Here is a 16,890-nt window from a genome sequence, read left to right as displayed (position 1 = left end):
GGCTGTGGCCTCCCCAGGGCAGAGCAGAGCGGGAGGATGACCTCCCTCCACCTGCTGGCCACGCTCTTGTTAATGGACCCCAGGGAACCATTTGCCTTCTTGGACACAAGAGCACGTTGCTGACTCATGGGCAACTTGTTGTCCACCAGGACAACCACGTCCCTCTCTGCAGAGCTTCTCTCTAGCAGGTCAGCCCCCAACCTTTACTGGTGCATGGGGTTATTCCTTCCTAGGTACAGGATCCTACACTTGCCTGGTGCAAGTAACCCCCCTGGAAGCCCTGGTGCCATGGAGGAGGTGGGTTTGTGCAGGTCTCCAGAGCTGCTCTAGAGGGCAGCTCTTCCCCGCCTGCCCCTATCACTCTTCCTTGTATTTTTAAGGAGCTGCCCCCCCTGCCAGCCCCTGGTCACAGGGCTGGGCTGCAGCAGCGCCCTGCTAACGGGATGAACACTGCCTGTGACACCGCACAGACACGGAGGCCAAGAGCAGAGCCCCTCTGGACACACACTTTATTAACATGAAATCCAATTAGGCATTTACTGAGACAGGTTTGGACTTGGATGAGGAAAGGATAATCTGGTGTTAATGACCACGGGCCAGGTCCTGCCCCTTCTGCTGCCCCTGCCAGTGCGGGGCTGGGGGGTCACAGTGAGAGGGCACGATACAGAACTTCACTTCTGGGCTCTGCTGGCTCCCAGGCGGGCTCTGAAGCCCTGGTGGATACAGCAAGGCTCTAAGCTTGCAAGTAGCATGATGATGTTGGAGCCTATGCATGTATTTAGGATGCTTAAGCCATTGATTTAAGCTCAAAAAAAAAAAAAGATAAATGGTCCCCAGCTCCCAGGACCCTGGTGTGCCACTAATGGCACAGTCGCACCCCTGCTGCACTAACTGAGGTATTCGGACGGCAGTCGGGGTGGACAACTCTCTGCAGAGAAGCAAATCCTTTTCCCCCCTGTTAGAGCCCATGCACAGAAATACTTCATAGTGAAAGCTCAGGTTTTTGCAGACCATGATGTTGGGTCGAAAGTTGGTTCTTTTGATGAAAAATGCAGCAAACTCGAAGGAAATCACCTACATTCTCACAGATTGTGTGGCAGCCCGGTGTGTTGGTGTGGCAAACACTCTCTTCTGATTATTCAAGTGGATAGCAGCCTTGTGACTACCAGAACGGCTACAGGACGCTCCTAGGATCTGGTGAGTAGTGACAGCTCTTAAAACCAGGCTCTTTTCATAATTTGTGATCATCATCTAACTGGCCGAAGCCTCTTGTTAGCTGGTTTCTGAGGCCATAGTCGCTGGCTTATAAACTTAACAGCATCACGCTGGTCCCCCTCTGTGCGCTTGGGCTGGTGATGGGCTTGGGGAGAGCAAGTGGAGAAGGCACAAAGGGGAGCTGCCCAAGGGGAAGGCAGGAGAGCTGAGGGTAACCGGCCCACCGTGCGGTCATTAACTCATTGCCCAGCTATCGTGTTCCCCAGGGACTCACCTTCGGGACTGTGCGGGGCTCACACACCGCTGGCAAAGGAAAGGCACTGAAAGAAGCATTTCTAATGTCTACTCTAGTGTCTGCACTTAAGTTAGCAGGTATTTAATAATTCTACTAGGTACTGGAACCAAGCTAACACCAAGAACTTTGAATACGTGGAATTTTCATGGGATGCCCCAGCGGCAGCTCCCTCTCTACAGAGTGCACGGTGCCTTGAGCCCCAGCTCCCGCCCGAGCCCACGGTGAATGGTCTTGTGCCTCTCACTACTGCGTTTAAACCATACTGTGAAGGGGCTTGAAGGATATTATGGCCCCTTTACACCCCTCTAGCTGTAATTTGGTCCCAGGTGCTGTTTCCATGATTTCTGACTATCTTCCTCTCCAGTGGGGCTTCCCTTCGGGAAGCCAGTATGGTGTGCATGGGCTGTCTGGCACTTTCCTTCCCGGCAAGCTTCTGCTTCATTCAGCTTTGACATTAGTTCATTAATTCCCAGCATCTGCATTGTTTGGCAGAGGGGAGGTGCTCACGGGGGCTGCGTTTCCTTGCTGTGAGTGCAGAATTTGCAGAAGAAAAAGGTATTCCAGCAGAGATTGCTGGGACGGGATCATCTCTGCTCCTTGCCTTCGAAAACGGAACAAGAAATGAAAGCAGACAGTAAGTAAAACTGAAAGAAATACATCGCATGCCATGCTGATGTGTTTCTCTACTATTTTTATGCAGTTGTACTTCTTGATTAAGATATTCATAAACTGTGTCTTCAAGTAATATGTGAAAAATAAACTGTTTCCAGAACTGAACTTCTCTTCCCCCAAATGCCAGCACGTGCCCTCTCCCAGACAGTGTCTGTGGCAGGAGTGGAAAGGGTCAGCAGGTTGGTTGTGCCATCTCTGTCACCTAAAGGTGCTGCTACCTTTAGACACCATGCAAAGTCCCCTGATTCCAGTGGAACAGGGACTTAATCCTTAAAGGTGTGAACTTAGTCCCTGAATCTCTGCTCCTGGGACGCTTCCTAGTTTTGTCTTTGAGGTGGGATTCTCAGAGTCCAGTATGAGATGCTTGACATGGGTTAGAGATTAAACTGGGATTTGTTATCTTTTAACAAAATGCTGCTTAATCAAAACATCTGTCATGATGGAGCTTTGATCTTATGCCCTTGACTATATCTTTTTCATTAGATGTTAATATGGTGCCTGTGGAAATTCTAATTTTGTGGGGCCCCAGTGAAATATCGCTGTCACTGATGCTGCTGAAAGCTAATTGAGTTCTGAGGTTCCTTAATTTATGAATGAGAAAAGCTTTGATTAGCTTAAGAAGAAATAATGATGCTACAGGAAGTTTCTGTTTAATCAGACAGGGAAAAAAGAAAGTCAGTGCGGTGCTGGAGGTGCCAGGCGGACGCGCAGGTTAACTGCTAGGGTTTGCCAAGGAGTGAGACTCTCCCACGCTTTCGGCTCTGGTTCCAATGCCACATGCACTGAAAATGGGGGAGCTTCCCGCTGACATCAGTGGGCTCTTGCTCAGTCCCTGCTTGCCAGCTGCACTGTTTGCTGTCCCCCCGGGGCGTGGGGAAAGCAGCATTTGGCCTCGGTTTGTTCCTGCCCGGGACTTGTCCCTCTCTGACGAGGAATTTCCCCAAGCGAGGAAATGTGGTTACTGCTCCGGCAGGAGGAACCCAGCCCTGGTTCCCATACAGAGGAGTGTTCATGCCAACTTCCCCTCCTTTAGCTGCTCTTTAGAGCTGCCCCCGTCATGCTCCATGTGGTGCTGAGCCTCGCCATCCCCTTGTGGGTGCTTTGCAGTCGGCACCCTTGGGTGGGAGGCGAGGGATCTTCCAGTTGAGAAATAGGGTTTAAATGCATATGCCCGTCACATCTGACTGCTTTCAGCACATGCATAAAAGCCTAATTTTAGACACCTGAGGAACGCAAATGTTAAGAGCAGATGTGCCATGTGGATCTTGGGCACCTCAGGAAAGCGAACAGAGGTTTCCACCCGTGGAGGTGTTTACTCGGCTTGTGGCCTCTCACCCTCGTTGCAGTTGATCGCTCACAGGGGCAGGAGCAGGGAGAGGTGGCAGTGTCCCGGGGGGCGTGAGAGGACAGGGAGTCCCTCTGTGGCAGCTGCTGAAAGCTGCTGGTGTCCCCGTGCAGGAAGGGCAGGGACATGGCAGCGCGCAGAATTGCCCAGAGAGGTTTGGTCATACTCTAACAACCACCCAGCGTTGCCCTGTTTGCTCACAAAAAGGCCAAACCTTCTATAACCTGATTTTTGACCAGAGGTGGAATCCCGTTTTGACGCCAGGTCGGATGGACGCAGGTCGGTGCAGGCGGGGGCTTGCGGCCCTGCAACATCCCCGGGGTCAGGGGATGCTGTGCCGTGGGTCGCGCACAGGGCTGACAAGTGGGGCTTTGTGTCCAAGGCTGGAGCCCACTCCTCCGCCACTGCCTGCCGAGGGAATTTTGCCGACTATTTTGGTGTGTCTAGAGCTGGATCCCAATGATACAGGACAAAACCTGAAATATCGGATGCGTAACAGCCTAAGCTCTGAATTTCCTGGCTTTGGTCAAAGCCTATCTCAGACTCATTGTTGGTTTAAAATGGAGCTGTGAGTTCGTGTTTATAGACTATTGTGATTTCCAACAACATCACCGTTAGCAACAACCGTGCAGTTGATTTATTTACTCCAAATCTGGGATATTTTTAACCTGGTCATTTAAACCATTACCATTGGACTGGAATTTGGTACTTACGCTCTTATCTCCATCTTTTGTTGTAAACAGGTTTTTGTTTAACATCTGCACATTAAAAATAGGCATTCAGGTTCTCTTGGTAACGTATACAGAAATCCATTACATTTTGGAATGAAAATAAAGGATTTGTGCGGATATAATAGTCAAAATAAGAATGTGGGAATTCGTGCTCCTGCAATATTTTGGGAAGGAACGGCACGTCTCCGGTGTGGCACAGAGGGGGAAGCTGGAGTCCCAGCAGACGGTGAAGCCCCAGCAGACTCACTTTGTCTGTGAACTAATTGGCCAGTGAATCCCAAACTGTCTGAGATACTTTACCCACCACTTGAGGAAGATGTTTCTGTTTGATCTCGACGTGACCGAGATAATCACACTGAAGGCATCTAACTGATTTATTTTTCACAAGGAAGTTCTCCATATATTGCTCAGGGTTACTTGGAAACCTGTGCTCCTCCAGCTCAAGGACAGCCTTGTCTTCTCCTCCATGAGGGATGTGACATCTCAAACAAAGCATGTAGTTTCTTATTTTCATAGGAAGAAATAACGGAGAGATTAATTTAGCTTCCCGGAAGAAAGGAGCATGCTCTCAGAAGAAAAGTCTAGTAAATCAAGTTGATGGATGACCACCCTCAGCCTGTCCCCGTGCCGGTCAGACTGCCTGTTGTTGCCAGGCTCCCCTGTGTGCTCTTTTCTTGCACAGGCTGAATTTTCGTAATCAGCTGCTGTGTTATGAAAGGTCACTGGATAAAAGGCTTAATAAAAAGAATTGCTTCTGTCTTGGGCATCAGGAGGACCAGTGGTTATTTTTAAAGAGGTACTTAAGGAAACAAACAACTGATGTCCCCTGAACGGAATTAAAATAAGATGGAAACTTTTAGAAACAGGCAGTCGCTCAACGACTGGTCAGAGTGAGGATGGATGTTTCAAAGGCAGCCAAGAGGTGCCGACCTTCACCCCTCTGTTCATGGCCCATTAAAGATGGAAACGCGTGCAAGCCTGAGCTCTTCGGCTACAACTTCTCGCCGGCTTTCCAGAGGAGGGCTCTGGGTGTTTGGAAGGTTCCTGGCACCTCTGTCCCCCGCCGGGCTCCGGGGCTGCGGCTGCCCGAGTCCCCGGAGCCACCTGCGGGGCTTGTAACGCCCGGGCCCGGCTCTCCCGGTGCCGGCGGGCGCCGAGGACCTGCAGGGCTCTGTGCCCTGCGCAGGGTGTCAGTGTTGTTCCACCGCAGCGCGGGCACCCAGCCGGCAGAGCAAGGCACTGGGAACGGGCAGCGAATCCTCCGGCCCCGTCTTGGCTTGTGGCTTCTGTCTGGGCTCCACACGCACCCTCCAGCCCCGGGGCTCCCTCACTCCCTGAGTCTCCCCGGGCTATAGGTGACCTGGACCCGGAGCGGGGACGTTCCCTGACGCCTTCTGCGCCCCCAGCATGGCTGGATGATGTCAGGCGGATTGTCCAGGGTAGAGGTATGTGTGTGGCACCAACCTTCTGTCTTTCGGACAGTTTGCAGCCCTGTAGCTTCACTCTTCTGATGGTAAGGAAGCAACAGCAGCTGCCGAACCCAAGGAGGTGCCGGGCAAGGGGACAGTCCCACAAAACCCTCCCTTTTATACTGCAATGGGCTTGTGCCTGTCAAGATCGCAGACTCCTTTTTACCTCCTGAGTGGCTTTTCCTGGCCGGCTTCTCTTCCAGACAGATATGGTTTGGAAAGCAGTTGGCTTTGACATCTGGCTGGGCTTCTCTCTAGTTGGAAAGTCATCAAGACCTGGGCTGAGTGGGGAGCTGGGACCGCTGCAGTGCCCTGAGCAGAGCAGCGAGGTCAGTGCTGTGGGCACGGGCACCGCTGCCCGACTCACCGAGGAGCCTGCCCAGGGCTTTGCTGGAACGCCACTGGGATGAGCTGGGCTGGCAGCCGCGGCTGGTGTCGGGGGTGTTTGGTAGGAAGCAAACTGCTGACCGGGCAGTGGCTTGAGCTGCTACAGCTGAATCTTCCTGCCGTTGTGAGCATAAACCTGCCTTGGGTTTAAATCAGGCTTGAATTCCTTGGTTGCCCTTTCCTGTAGGAGCAAAGCCCCTGCCACCCGCTTTGGATGGGGTGGGCGAGCCCAGGGAGCGGAGCAGAGGCCCCCCTTCCTGCAGCACAGGTGAGCAGCTCTGGGGAGTTGTGTTTTATTCCCAGGGTGGGCAGCGAGCCCTTGCACCAGCCCCCCACGCTGCGTGGAGTCCCAGGGCCCCCGCAGATGGCAAAAAGGCTGTCCCTACTACGGGTAGCGGCAACCTGCGGTGTGCCCGGGGCTTGTCCGGGGGGCAGATGCGGACACCCGTGGCGCTGACAACGCTGGCATCGTCCTTCTGCTGCCTGCTCCCATCCTTGCCAGCCCTCACGTCAGTTATTGTCTGTCTTTCTTGCCTGATTTTCATCTTGAATTTAAAAAAGAAAACCCAACCCCAAACCCAAACAAGCACCTTTTCCCTGTGCATGTGGAGAAAAAGAAAAAAGCAGCACAGGTCAAAAAGCAACATTTGATCCAAAGCAGTATAGGATGGCAGGAGTCTGCTCCTGCTTGATTTTGCTCCTGCCCCTCCGTCCCTGCCAGACCCCAATGGCTGCGGGGGTGCTGAGATCCACGCTGGCTCTTTATTGAAGGGGGGGTTCTTTGTCTCAGCTGTCCCCATACTGACAGGGAGGGTTCTTAATATCATTTGGGGCCATAACAAAGCTCTCACTGTTGCACTCGGCCACCGAGGCTGGAGCCGTCATGGGCTCTGAGGGAAGGAGTCATATTCCCACAGAGCAAATGCTGACATTACCTCCTGTTACCGTTGCCTCCGTGGTATTTTAATATGCTTTCCAAAGGTGTTAAATCGGAGAGAGGAAAAAATATGTAAGGGACAGTCAGGTGTCACAGTGAGATGGACCCGTCTCGGGCTTGGACAGTTGCTGTATGTTTTTCTTTCTTACAAAGACAACCCCTTTCCTGGGGCTTCTTGGAGGGGGTGATGCAAGAGCGTTGAGGAGCAGGGTGCTGGGGGTGCCCTTTGGCAGGCACTTCGGGGCAGATACGCCTTTACTCCAGTGTTTGTCCCACCTCTGAGATTATTCAGGTTACTCACAAACATCACCTGGGCCTTCCCTAAAATATAAGCCACAGGATTCCCCAGATAATGGCAAAATGCAGGTTTTTTTTTTTTTTCTATGAAAGTGCCAACCAGTTTTTCTTACTCAGGTTGTACTCAGAGACAGAAGAGTCTGGGAACGCTCCCGAGACCCGTTATTAGCAAGTCACGGTTCAAATTTAAATGCCTGCTGTGTGCGAGTCGCCTTTGTGGTGAGCGCGTGATTTTTCTCTTCTGGTGCCAGCTGGAGACAGCTGAGGTTAAGCGAGTGGGTGTTTGAGCCCTTCACCAGTAAGTGACCACCCTGAATCCCACTGGGATGGTTCTGATGGGACGTGCCCCACGGGTTGGAGCTGGGGTCTGTGGCAGCGCTCGTCATCCAGGGCTCATGTGGCTCCTGGCGATGACGTGAGCCTGGTTTTTGGCCCCCACTGGCCCGGGGGGCCGGCTGGGAGAGACAGGAGCATGCCATGGCAGCAGGAGGATGCTCAGCACCTCAGGGTGGCACGGACCATGTGGGGTCGGTCCCTGCTGCGACGCCTGCGCGGGGATGGGAGCGAGGGCGGCCGGTCCCCAGCAGCACCGGGCGCCAGCCAGCATCCAGGCACCACCTCCAGCAGGGTGGGTAAGACACCGTCCCCTCCTGCAGAGCCTGGAGCATCCGGACCCCCTGGGGATGCCCCCCCCGGACACCTGGGATGTGGAGGTCGGGGCCCCCTGGCTCTTCCAGGGCCAGACGCGGTGCTGCCGGGTGCCCCGCTCGGCGCTGGTCAGGGTGAGTCCTCCCTCGTTGCCGGCCGCTGCCAGAGCCCCCGCCCCGGACAAGGGCTCCTCGGGGAGCAGCCCCCAGCAGTGTGCCCCCACCAGGACCCCCAGTCCCTGGGGACAGGGACGGGCACCTCACTACAGTTTTCATTTTCTTGGGTTTTTCCTCATTAAACACCAGAAAAAATAGTCAAAGATCCCTTCTTCCCAGTGTTTTCTTCCTCTAGAAGTTTGAGGACAAATCTTGCTGCAGCCATTTCAAGAAAAACCACTGGATAATTTTTCCTCTTTTGTTAATTTTTTTTTTTTTCAACATTAGCAGAACATTTGTTTGCATGACAGGTCCCATTTAGCTTTTGACAAGCTCTATAGCTGGTCAATTTATTTCACTTTTTAAGTGAAATGATGAATAAAGAAAAAATATTACTTTCTTTTGCCAGCACTACGTAGACATTTGCTTTTGTTAAATAATTATTATTTATGATTCCTTTAGTGGTTGAACAGCACAATTTTGTGGTGTTGGATTCTGTCCCTTTAGGACCAGAATTTTATCACTGAATTTTGATGCAGGAGGAGTGCGTATGCATAATATGAGATACCCGAAATCCCCGGGCAGCTCTGTGCATGAGTAATCTTCCGGTTTCAGGACTGTCACAGATGCCACGGCCGGTCCAAGTGCGGGGTGTGCCACGGGGCAGGTCGGGTAAGGAGCCGGGGAACCTTCCCCCAGGCAGCCTGCATTTCCTATTCCTCGAAGTTAGGGCTTTGTTTGCAAAATTACGGTCCCTGCTGTCCTTGCTGTACTTATTATGAGGGTTGGAAGCCTGAGGGAAGCTTTGCTTTATTCCCCCTTTGCCGCCCTGTATCCCAAACCCACTTGTGTTCAGCCCAGTTCCCAGCTGATGCTCCCGGATCCCGCAGAGATGCTGAATGGGGTTGGCAAAACCCTGCCCGGGGAGCAAAGACGTCTTACCCCGTCCTCAATAGATAGACGATGCGTTGCGATGGTAAGAGGAAAAGGAGAACTTGCTTCTGCAGTGGTGAAACGAGGCCAGGCGTTAGGCATGCCATACCGCAAACTGCGTGCTGTGGTCAGATACGCTCACTTCCGTGCTGGGGCTTCCGAATGGCAGAGGAGGCTTAACCCAGGGGTGTGAGCGCAGCTACGAATCCGGCCTCCTCTCTTTAGTTGTTCCTCTGCACAGGTATTCCCAAAGGCAGCCAAAAGATTTATTGTTACTGCACGATAATTGCCCCTTAATTAAAGTTAATCTGATTACACACAAATACTTAAATAAAAGTCTCCTCCTAACAACGTTAATAAATAACAGTGGAAAAACACATGCGTAAGAAAAGACACCTTGGCTTAGATCGTTTGCATCTCTGGTGAGTTTGACTGGAACACCTAGTTAATCCAGTCACAATTTATGAGCTGGTTTGTACATTCTTTTCGTTTGCCAGGTATGCACTTGCCGTATGCCTTTCTCTGCAAGCCTAAGTTAGCAATTATTCCAATAACATGCATTCAAGCTTTTGTTTTATAAACCTGATGCTTTTTTTTCTGGCAGTCACCACCTCTTTTAATCCTTCGGTGTGTTTGTAGACGAGGCGTGTGAGGTGCAAGGGATCCCGGCGGAGGCTGAAGCGGCAGGAGCGCTGCCAGCGTTGCTCGGGCGCGGGTCGCAGAAGGTACCGTGGGCTCCGCTGCTGCGGCTCTGGGACCCTGCCGCTTTCCCCGCGCCACGCTTGCTCCCCCACTGGTGTGCTCGGTGGAAACCAGTCATCCCAGTCCGGCTGGCCTGGTGGAGGTTGTCAGCTGAGGATCTGCCAGTAGGAGGAAAATACTGGAAAGCCGGGAAAAAAAGCCCTTAATCCAGTATGTTTGAGCCAAAACACCCCCATTTGCTGGCTGCTGGCAGGGGGCACAGTGCAGAGCTGGGGCATGCCCTAAAGCCTCTGGGCTGGTTTTTGTTTTCTACCGTGAAGATGGCCTAGCAGATAAAGCAGTACAGCAGTGCCTTTATTCTCCAGGAAAAACTGATCAGAAGTAGCCTTTCCCTCCTCTGATTTTTAAGTGAGCTTTCATTTTAACATCTATTATTCATTCTGTGTGGCCCACCCTCAGCATCCAGAAACCAGGCTGATATCCCAAACTCATGAGAGAAGCCCTTAAGCTTTTGGAAAATAATAATTTTTTGGCTCTCTTTCCTTCCATATTTTTTACCTTTCTGTTGCAAGACTGCTGCACTTCCCAGCATCTCTGGGAAACCGGAGAACGCTTTGGGTTTTCCAAGGAAAGCAGAATTTCTCAGTCCTTCAGGAGCTGGGGCAGGAAAGCGGCTTTGCGTCTCTGCAGGTCCCCGCTCCACGTCCCGCCCCGGCTCTCGGTGGGCTCCGCATGGCTCAGAGCCCGGCAGGGCTGGAAGGAGCCCGGGATGGCAGCAGCACGCTCCAGAGCCGCTCCCAGGGCTGGTTCCCGCAGCGCAGGGCCAGGGTTTGGCAGGTTTCAGGCTGCTGTGGCCGTGCAGAATTATTACCACCCTCCGGTTTTTCCAAACATGAAACTTAACAGGCTTAAAAATAATCTTTAAGTGACAAAAAAAAAAAAAAAAAAAAAAAAGAAGAGAAGGCACTGTTCTAAAACTCTTTTGTTTATGTGGCTCCATTAAGTTTAAAATAACAGAGATGGTATCGTGCATAATCATGGCAGTCATTTTAAAGCATGAATCCACTGGGGCTAATGATGGCTTGAAGAGCCTTAATGAATCAGTTGTTAACGGCTGCTAATCTGTGTTGCACTGATGCAATCAAAACGCTGGGTGCATAAGCATATGCCTCCTGCATCTGTGAGAGGCACAGGCAGCAGTGTCTTCAAAGTGACTCTCTCCTTCCTACTGATGTGTGGGGAAATTGTGGCTATCCCTAATTAGATGTACAAATACATTCTTTGACTAATTCCACATTTACAAATAGATTTGGGGTTGGTATTAGTCATTTGTTTTTCCCAGCAAATACGCTATATCCCTTGAGTCACGGAGCTATGTGCGGTGTGTGTGCCGTCGTTGACTCCTGTACTGCCGAGCCGCACAAACAGTTGGGAATAAATTCACCCTTGGGTCTGCTGAAAGTGGGCAGCGATTAAAGTCCTCTTTAAAATCCTTCCTGTTGCATCCAAAGGTGCGATACCTGTTCTGGCTGGGGCAGCAAGACCTGTGCGACCCGTCAGGGTGAGAAGAAGCTCCAACATTTCAAGCAGCTGGTGATAACCTGGTGAGCAGCGCGGGTAGAAGGGCAGAGCTGTTGCTTTGATTCCTTGTGTTACTGCAAGGTTTGGGAGCTCATCGGGGCTCCCTAACGGGGGTCTGGGAGAGGATTTATTGCCTTTGGTCAGGCAGAAACAGGGGCTTAGAGGGGCAGCTTTAGTCCTTAATGACAGTCTTGTCCACGGGGCACGGTGGGAGCTAAAGTGAGTTCTCAGGGATAAAGGATTGTCCAAGGTGACAGGAAAAGTCTACAGCAGAGACAGAGCAGCTGATCCTCTGCCTGGGACGAGCCACATCCCCGACACGGAGCCCCGACCCCAGGGAAGCCTGGGGCAGTGGCCCAGCTCCCTTTGCCAGGGCTGTGGTGGTGGCCGGGGCTGCAGTGGTGGCCGGGGCTGCGGTGGTGGCCAGGGCTGTGGTGGTGGCCAGGGCTGCAGTGGTAGCCAGGGCTGCTGGCCGTGGGATGCTCTGGCTTTTCCCTTTGGGGTGCTCCAGTGCCAGGGGTAACGGATGGGGCCGCCAAAGACCTTAGCTTGTGAGGTTTAGCTAAAAGCCATTACCTGCCCTGCTGGGTGCTTCCTGAGCACTTTCCCGTTTTTGTACAAAATGCCTTCAATTACCCTGTGTGAAGACATTCATTTTTCAAAACACCATCTCCGTCCATCCTGAGAGCCTGGAATTTCCCCCGCTGTGCCCATCACGCTGGTGGGACTCCTGGGGGGCGCGGGGGCCCCGGGGCTGCGCTGCCCCAGACAGGCACAGCTCTGCCAGACCTTCAGCTCCTTTGGAGGCCACCATCAGCCGCTAACCATGCCCGTGTCCCGCAAGTAATGGAGCAAAATGGTTCATTGTAACAGGAGCCATGACTTCGGAAGGGCAATATAAGCCCCCTCTGCAGCGAGGATTTAATAGGTGCAGGAGGCTCTGAAAGCCGTGAGGCAAGGTGATCACCATGAAGGTCTGATTTCAGGATTATTTACGCAAGAGTCATCCATGGGTGTTGCATATACAAGGTTATTAAGAAACTAATGCAGGAGTGCACAAAGGTTAGGCAGGCGTGACTATTGTCCTCGAAATCTGGGAGCATTCAAGCATTATCGGGTGTTTAGGAAGAGCCCAGGGAGCTCACTGCCCTACAACCAGCCTCGGGTTGTTCCGTTGTTTCCCCTCTCTCTTGCAGGAAGAACAACATCTTTGAATTTGTTTCTGAGCATCATCTCGACTTCCCAGAAAAGCTGCTCAGCAAAGTCAGTGGAGAGAATATACTTAAAGATGAACATGTGGTGGTGAGTGTGACTCTGGGGGCCAGGGTATCCCTCCCGGTGTGGCTGTGAAGGAGGAGGATGTGAAATGCCTCCAGCCACAGCAGCAGACATCCAGCAGCACCTCCGTCCCTGGGGCTTCTTATATCGCCCCTCGCACGTTTTCCACTGCCCACCCAGCGGCTGCGCTGATGGCTCCAGGCTTTGCCGGGTGAGAGCAGGGGACGGCGGTTCTTGCCTCTTGCCGGGGCACCGGCGTGGCATTGCCACCAGCCAGCAAACCCTCCTGCCGGGAGCTCATCCCGCAGGCAGGAGCTGCTCCAGGGGCTTTGGAGCCAGGACCCAGCGCGGAGGTGCAGCTGCTGGCCCGGGTGGCTCACTGGGCTGCCGGGGGCACACGTGGGGCCATTGAACAAGATGTTCATCAATCAACAAGAGATGCTGGACATCTCTTCTCCAGCTCCTGTGGCGTAGGGCTCCCAGAGGGAATCCGTCTTCGTATACCTGCAAAAGTCTGGGACAACCCAGTCTGGAAATGGCTGCAGCACAGTGCTCTCCCGCGGCCATTGCCATTTCCCTACTGCTCAGCCCTCAGCTTGATTTTTTTTTTTTTTAATGTGGTTGCAAATAGGTGAGGGTTTAACTGTACCTCTTTATTATTTATTAGTTGTTTTGCAATAACCTGTAGAAACTTTCATCACGTCCCAGGGCTGGGCGGCAGGCACAGAGCAGCTCTCCCCCGGAGAGCCATTACTCAGTGTCGTGCATCTGTAGTGAAGACTTTGCATCTGGTGTTGCAGAATCCCATTGGGATTTGAATGATGCTTTAGCATCTGAGTCACTCTCCAACAAACACTTCAGATGTGAAGTTCTATGGGCATTAAAACCGGTGGGCCTCTCACATGAACAGCTATCACTCCTGGCTATGCAGGGAGTAGCTGCGTTCATGACTAGTTCTGCTGCCCACAAGCCCAGTATTTCTTCTGTAAATTGTCTGCATGCGGGGGGGAAACAGAGAGGCTTTAAAAAAAACCTTTCAAATTTAGCAGCGCTGCTGGAAGATGGTGACAGTGGATCCTGTTGGGCACAGAGTCACCAGTTTTCACCAAAGCTGTCAGCTGGGGAACTCCACGAGCAGCACCGACCTCTCTCTAGAGAGGCACGGTACCCGTTTTGGACACTTCTACATTCTGCCGGGGTGGGATGGACATGCCCTTGGGACTTTGAGCTTAGCATTTATTCTGTATATTGCCATTATATGCCCCGGTTTTCCTTGCGCGTGCCGGTAACGGGTGAAATGACTATGTTCGTGCCAGCCAAATAGGGTGTCCCTTTGGCACAGCTGGGTTTATTTCTCTCAGGTGTACACCATCATCGACTTTGCCCACCCCGAGATCTCCCTGACCTTGCAGCGAGCCATCGCAGAGCGCAGCGCGGTGTTTGCCACCTCCTCCCGCATCCTCCGGCAGGTAAGGGGGGAGCCCAGGGGGTAAAGAGGGTTGATTAGTGAGCTTGGTTAAGCATGACAAGGCGTTGAAAATAGTAACAGATTTCATTTCTTATTTAGAGGTGATCTTTAGCACATGAAAAAGGAATTCTGATTATCACAGAAATCTTAATTATGAAGTGAAATACCAGGGAAGTAGTTTTTCAGACATGTATTGAAAGGCGGAGGCAACTGCGGTTATTATTGTTCCTTTTACCTTTACAAAGCCTTGGCAAACATTATTTATTACCCCTGTTTTTATCTTAGAAGCTAATTTTGAATAAACATTAAGCTTCCACTCCATCGGATTCTTGCTGGAGTGTTGTAATCTCTGTTCCTGCTATTATAAATGTGATTGCAAATGCAAAAGTTTAGCTAGAACATACTGTCTTTTCACCCACAGGAAAGAGAAGGTTTCACATTAAAAATGCAAGTAAACTGAAAGACCAAAATAAACTTAAAGGGAGATGGCTTGATTTTTCCATGTGCTCTGTCAAAACCAGCTCTTTGGCAAACTTCTGTCTTCCAACTGGATTCCAGCCTTTAATTGCCACTTCTCAGCATCAAAGGCAGTTTGTTCACTCGATGGCTGCACACCCGCCAAAGCCTCCGCTGGCTGGACGGGAAAGGTACTGAGACCCTCCCGCCCTGCCGAAGCCCTGGCACCAGGTGGGATTTGTGCCGACCCGGGCTGCCGTCTTCCCGCACCTTCCCCACCCATCAGTCCTTCATCCCCTCCGCTTGCCCTTGGCTGAAGCTCTTCCGCTTAATAATCAGCATCTTTGGGAGAAAGCTGGGGGAAGCTCCTCCTCTTTGCTTGGCTGATGCTATTCTGGCTTCCCACGACGTTTGCCATGTGCTGGAGGTAAATGCCAGGACCAGAGGCAGCCTCTGGGGTAGAGGGGCTGGAGCCCTGCAGGCTTTGCTGGCCTCATTGGGCTTTATTTAAAATGGAGACTTCGCACGTGTAACTGCAGCAGGAGGTGAGAGCGGGGGGGTTGGACTAGATGATCTTTAAGGTCCCTTCCAACCTAAACCATTCTGTGATTCTCTGAAAGCAGGTTCCTCCCCCCTCAGGCAGGGAAGGCAGCAGGGGTTAAATCTGCAGCAATTTCTGCGGCAGTAACACAGCACAGCCCATCACCAGGTCTCCTCCTGCTCCCGAGGGACAGAGGTGACGTGTGGTGTCCCCAGTTCACCACCAACGCCAGTGTTTGCTGGTGCACATCCAGCATCCCGTGGCTTTCCCGTGTTCCCAGGGCAAACAGGGAACCGTGTTCACACACAGATCTCGACCACGCATGAGACGGGGGCACATGCTAACACACCCAGGACTGGAAACAAGGGCTTACAGGATTTAAGGAATTAGCTTAAATGGCTACAAATGCAGTAAAAATGGTCTAGTACGCCAGGGCCAGCCCATGCTGGCTGCAGCGAGGGGAATTGCTGATTAGTGATGAGCTGGTGGGTCTCCATCAGATTTTGTTTCCCCCTTCACAAAGCAGCAGCTCTTTGGGACCTGCGAGGCTTGGGGCTGAAAGCTGGGGCTTTTTTCCTCTCTACTCGTGTTGGTCTAAAGCAAGATACAGCCCCTCCTCCAAACGGCGTATTTCATTTGAGCTTTTCCTTCCCCAGCTAATCCCCGTCACAGAAGTTCACCACCAGCACTCGGGGAAGTCTTACCTCTACTACGTCCGTGGGCTCCAAAGCAAGGTGTATGTGCTGGACTATCCCTGGCGGTGCTGCGGCTGCACCCTCATCTGCGCGCCACTGTGGGGACACAAGTGCAATTAGGGCAGCAAACACCCCCCCCCCGGACCCCCCGCACCGCGCCGGCAGCGCTCCCACCGCCCCGGCTGCGCTTGTGTCTGCCACAGAGAATGCATCAAAATGGGGAAGGGGAGAAAACCATGACATTCCTCCCTCCAACCCACTTGCATCTCAGATGCTCCAGGCCCCCCCGTGCTGGATGCAGGATCAGGCCCGTGGGGAAAGATTTCCCCTGTGGATGTTTTCCTCTCCTGTTGCAATGCTGCATCATTAAAGTGATGCGTACTGACAGAGGCACTTTCAGTCCGGCTATGCAGTTTATGACTGCTGCCTTTCTTTCCCTGTTTTATTTGTCAATTTTCCCAAGTTACTACATAATCTATAATGATATATTTCAAAATCTATCCAATTAGCAAATCTAACTTTAAAGGATTTCATTTTAAAATACCCAGTAACACCATCTGAGGGGTCGTTGTACCAATGCAAAAATTGTTATCTAAGAATAAAAGGCTGTTGTGGTATGTACTGAGTGCGAAGCCCTCGGCCGCAGGGAGGGGGAGAGCAAGAGGTCAGGGGGGTGGAAGCGGGGTCACCCCGGTGCCCGTGGGGGGGACGAGCTCTGCCCCTGGGGCCAGACCCGCTCCCGGGCCTCACCTGGGCAAGGGGCATCTGCCCAAGTGCCTGCAGGAGGCACTTACGCCACGTCCCCCTCGTTTTCTTTTTTATCACCAATCTTGCACCATTTGTCTTAGAAAATCTCGCAGGAGAAACTCGGCTCGCAGTGGGTTTGAGGCTAATTTAATTTAAGTGCAAACACTTGTGTTTGCAGTGTAGCCCTTAAGGAGATGAAGCAAACGGACACTAAAAATTTCAGAAATGTGCAAGCAAACAGAAAGACACCAACGCTTATATTTAAAATCAAACCAAACAACCCTCCTCTCCTCCCCTGTGATTTTTTTCATAGTTCTTGTGCAGTTTGGGGCCTAACG

General features: G+C 52.1%; 1 protein-coding gene across 1 annotated transcript; it reads left to right on the top strand.

Moving 5' to 3' along the window:
* The first annotated feature begins 288 nt into the window (after positions 1 to 288).
* Positions 289 to 15,925, top strand: SSUH2 (ssu-2 homolog). The gene is given in 14 exon segments (XM_054216448.1): positions 289 to 297; positions 2,048 to 2,144; positions 5,614 to 5,703; positions 6,302 to 6,382; positions 6,479 to 6,623; positions 7,600 to 7,646; positions 8,005 to 8,036; positions 8,038 to 8,130; positions 8,767 to 8,823; positions 9,724 to 9,809; positions 11,298 to 11,390; positions 12,564 to 12,669; positions 14,007 to 14,114; positions 15,752 to 15,925. Coding segments are annotated over 14 exon segments (1,218 nt in total).
* Positions 15,926 to 16,890: the final 965 nt, after the last annotated feature.

Source organism: Rissa tridactyla, chromosome 10 (assembly GCF_028500815.1).
Source record: "Rissa tridactyla isolate bRisTri1 chromosome 10, bRisTri1.patW.cur.20221130, whole genome shotgun sequence".
In the NCBI taxonomy this organism is placed as follows: domain Eukaryota; kingdom Metazoa; phylum Chordata; class Aves; order Charadriiformes; family Laridae; genus Rissa; species Rissa tridactyla.
The sequence above is the reverse complement of the archived record's forward strand: the minus strand, read 5'-3'. Positions and strand labels throughout refer to the sequence as shown.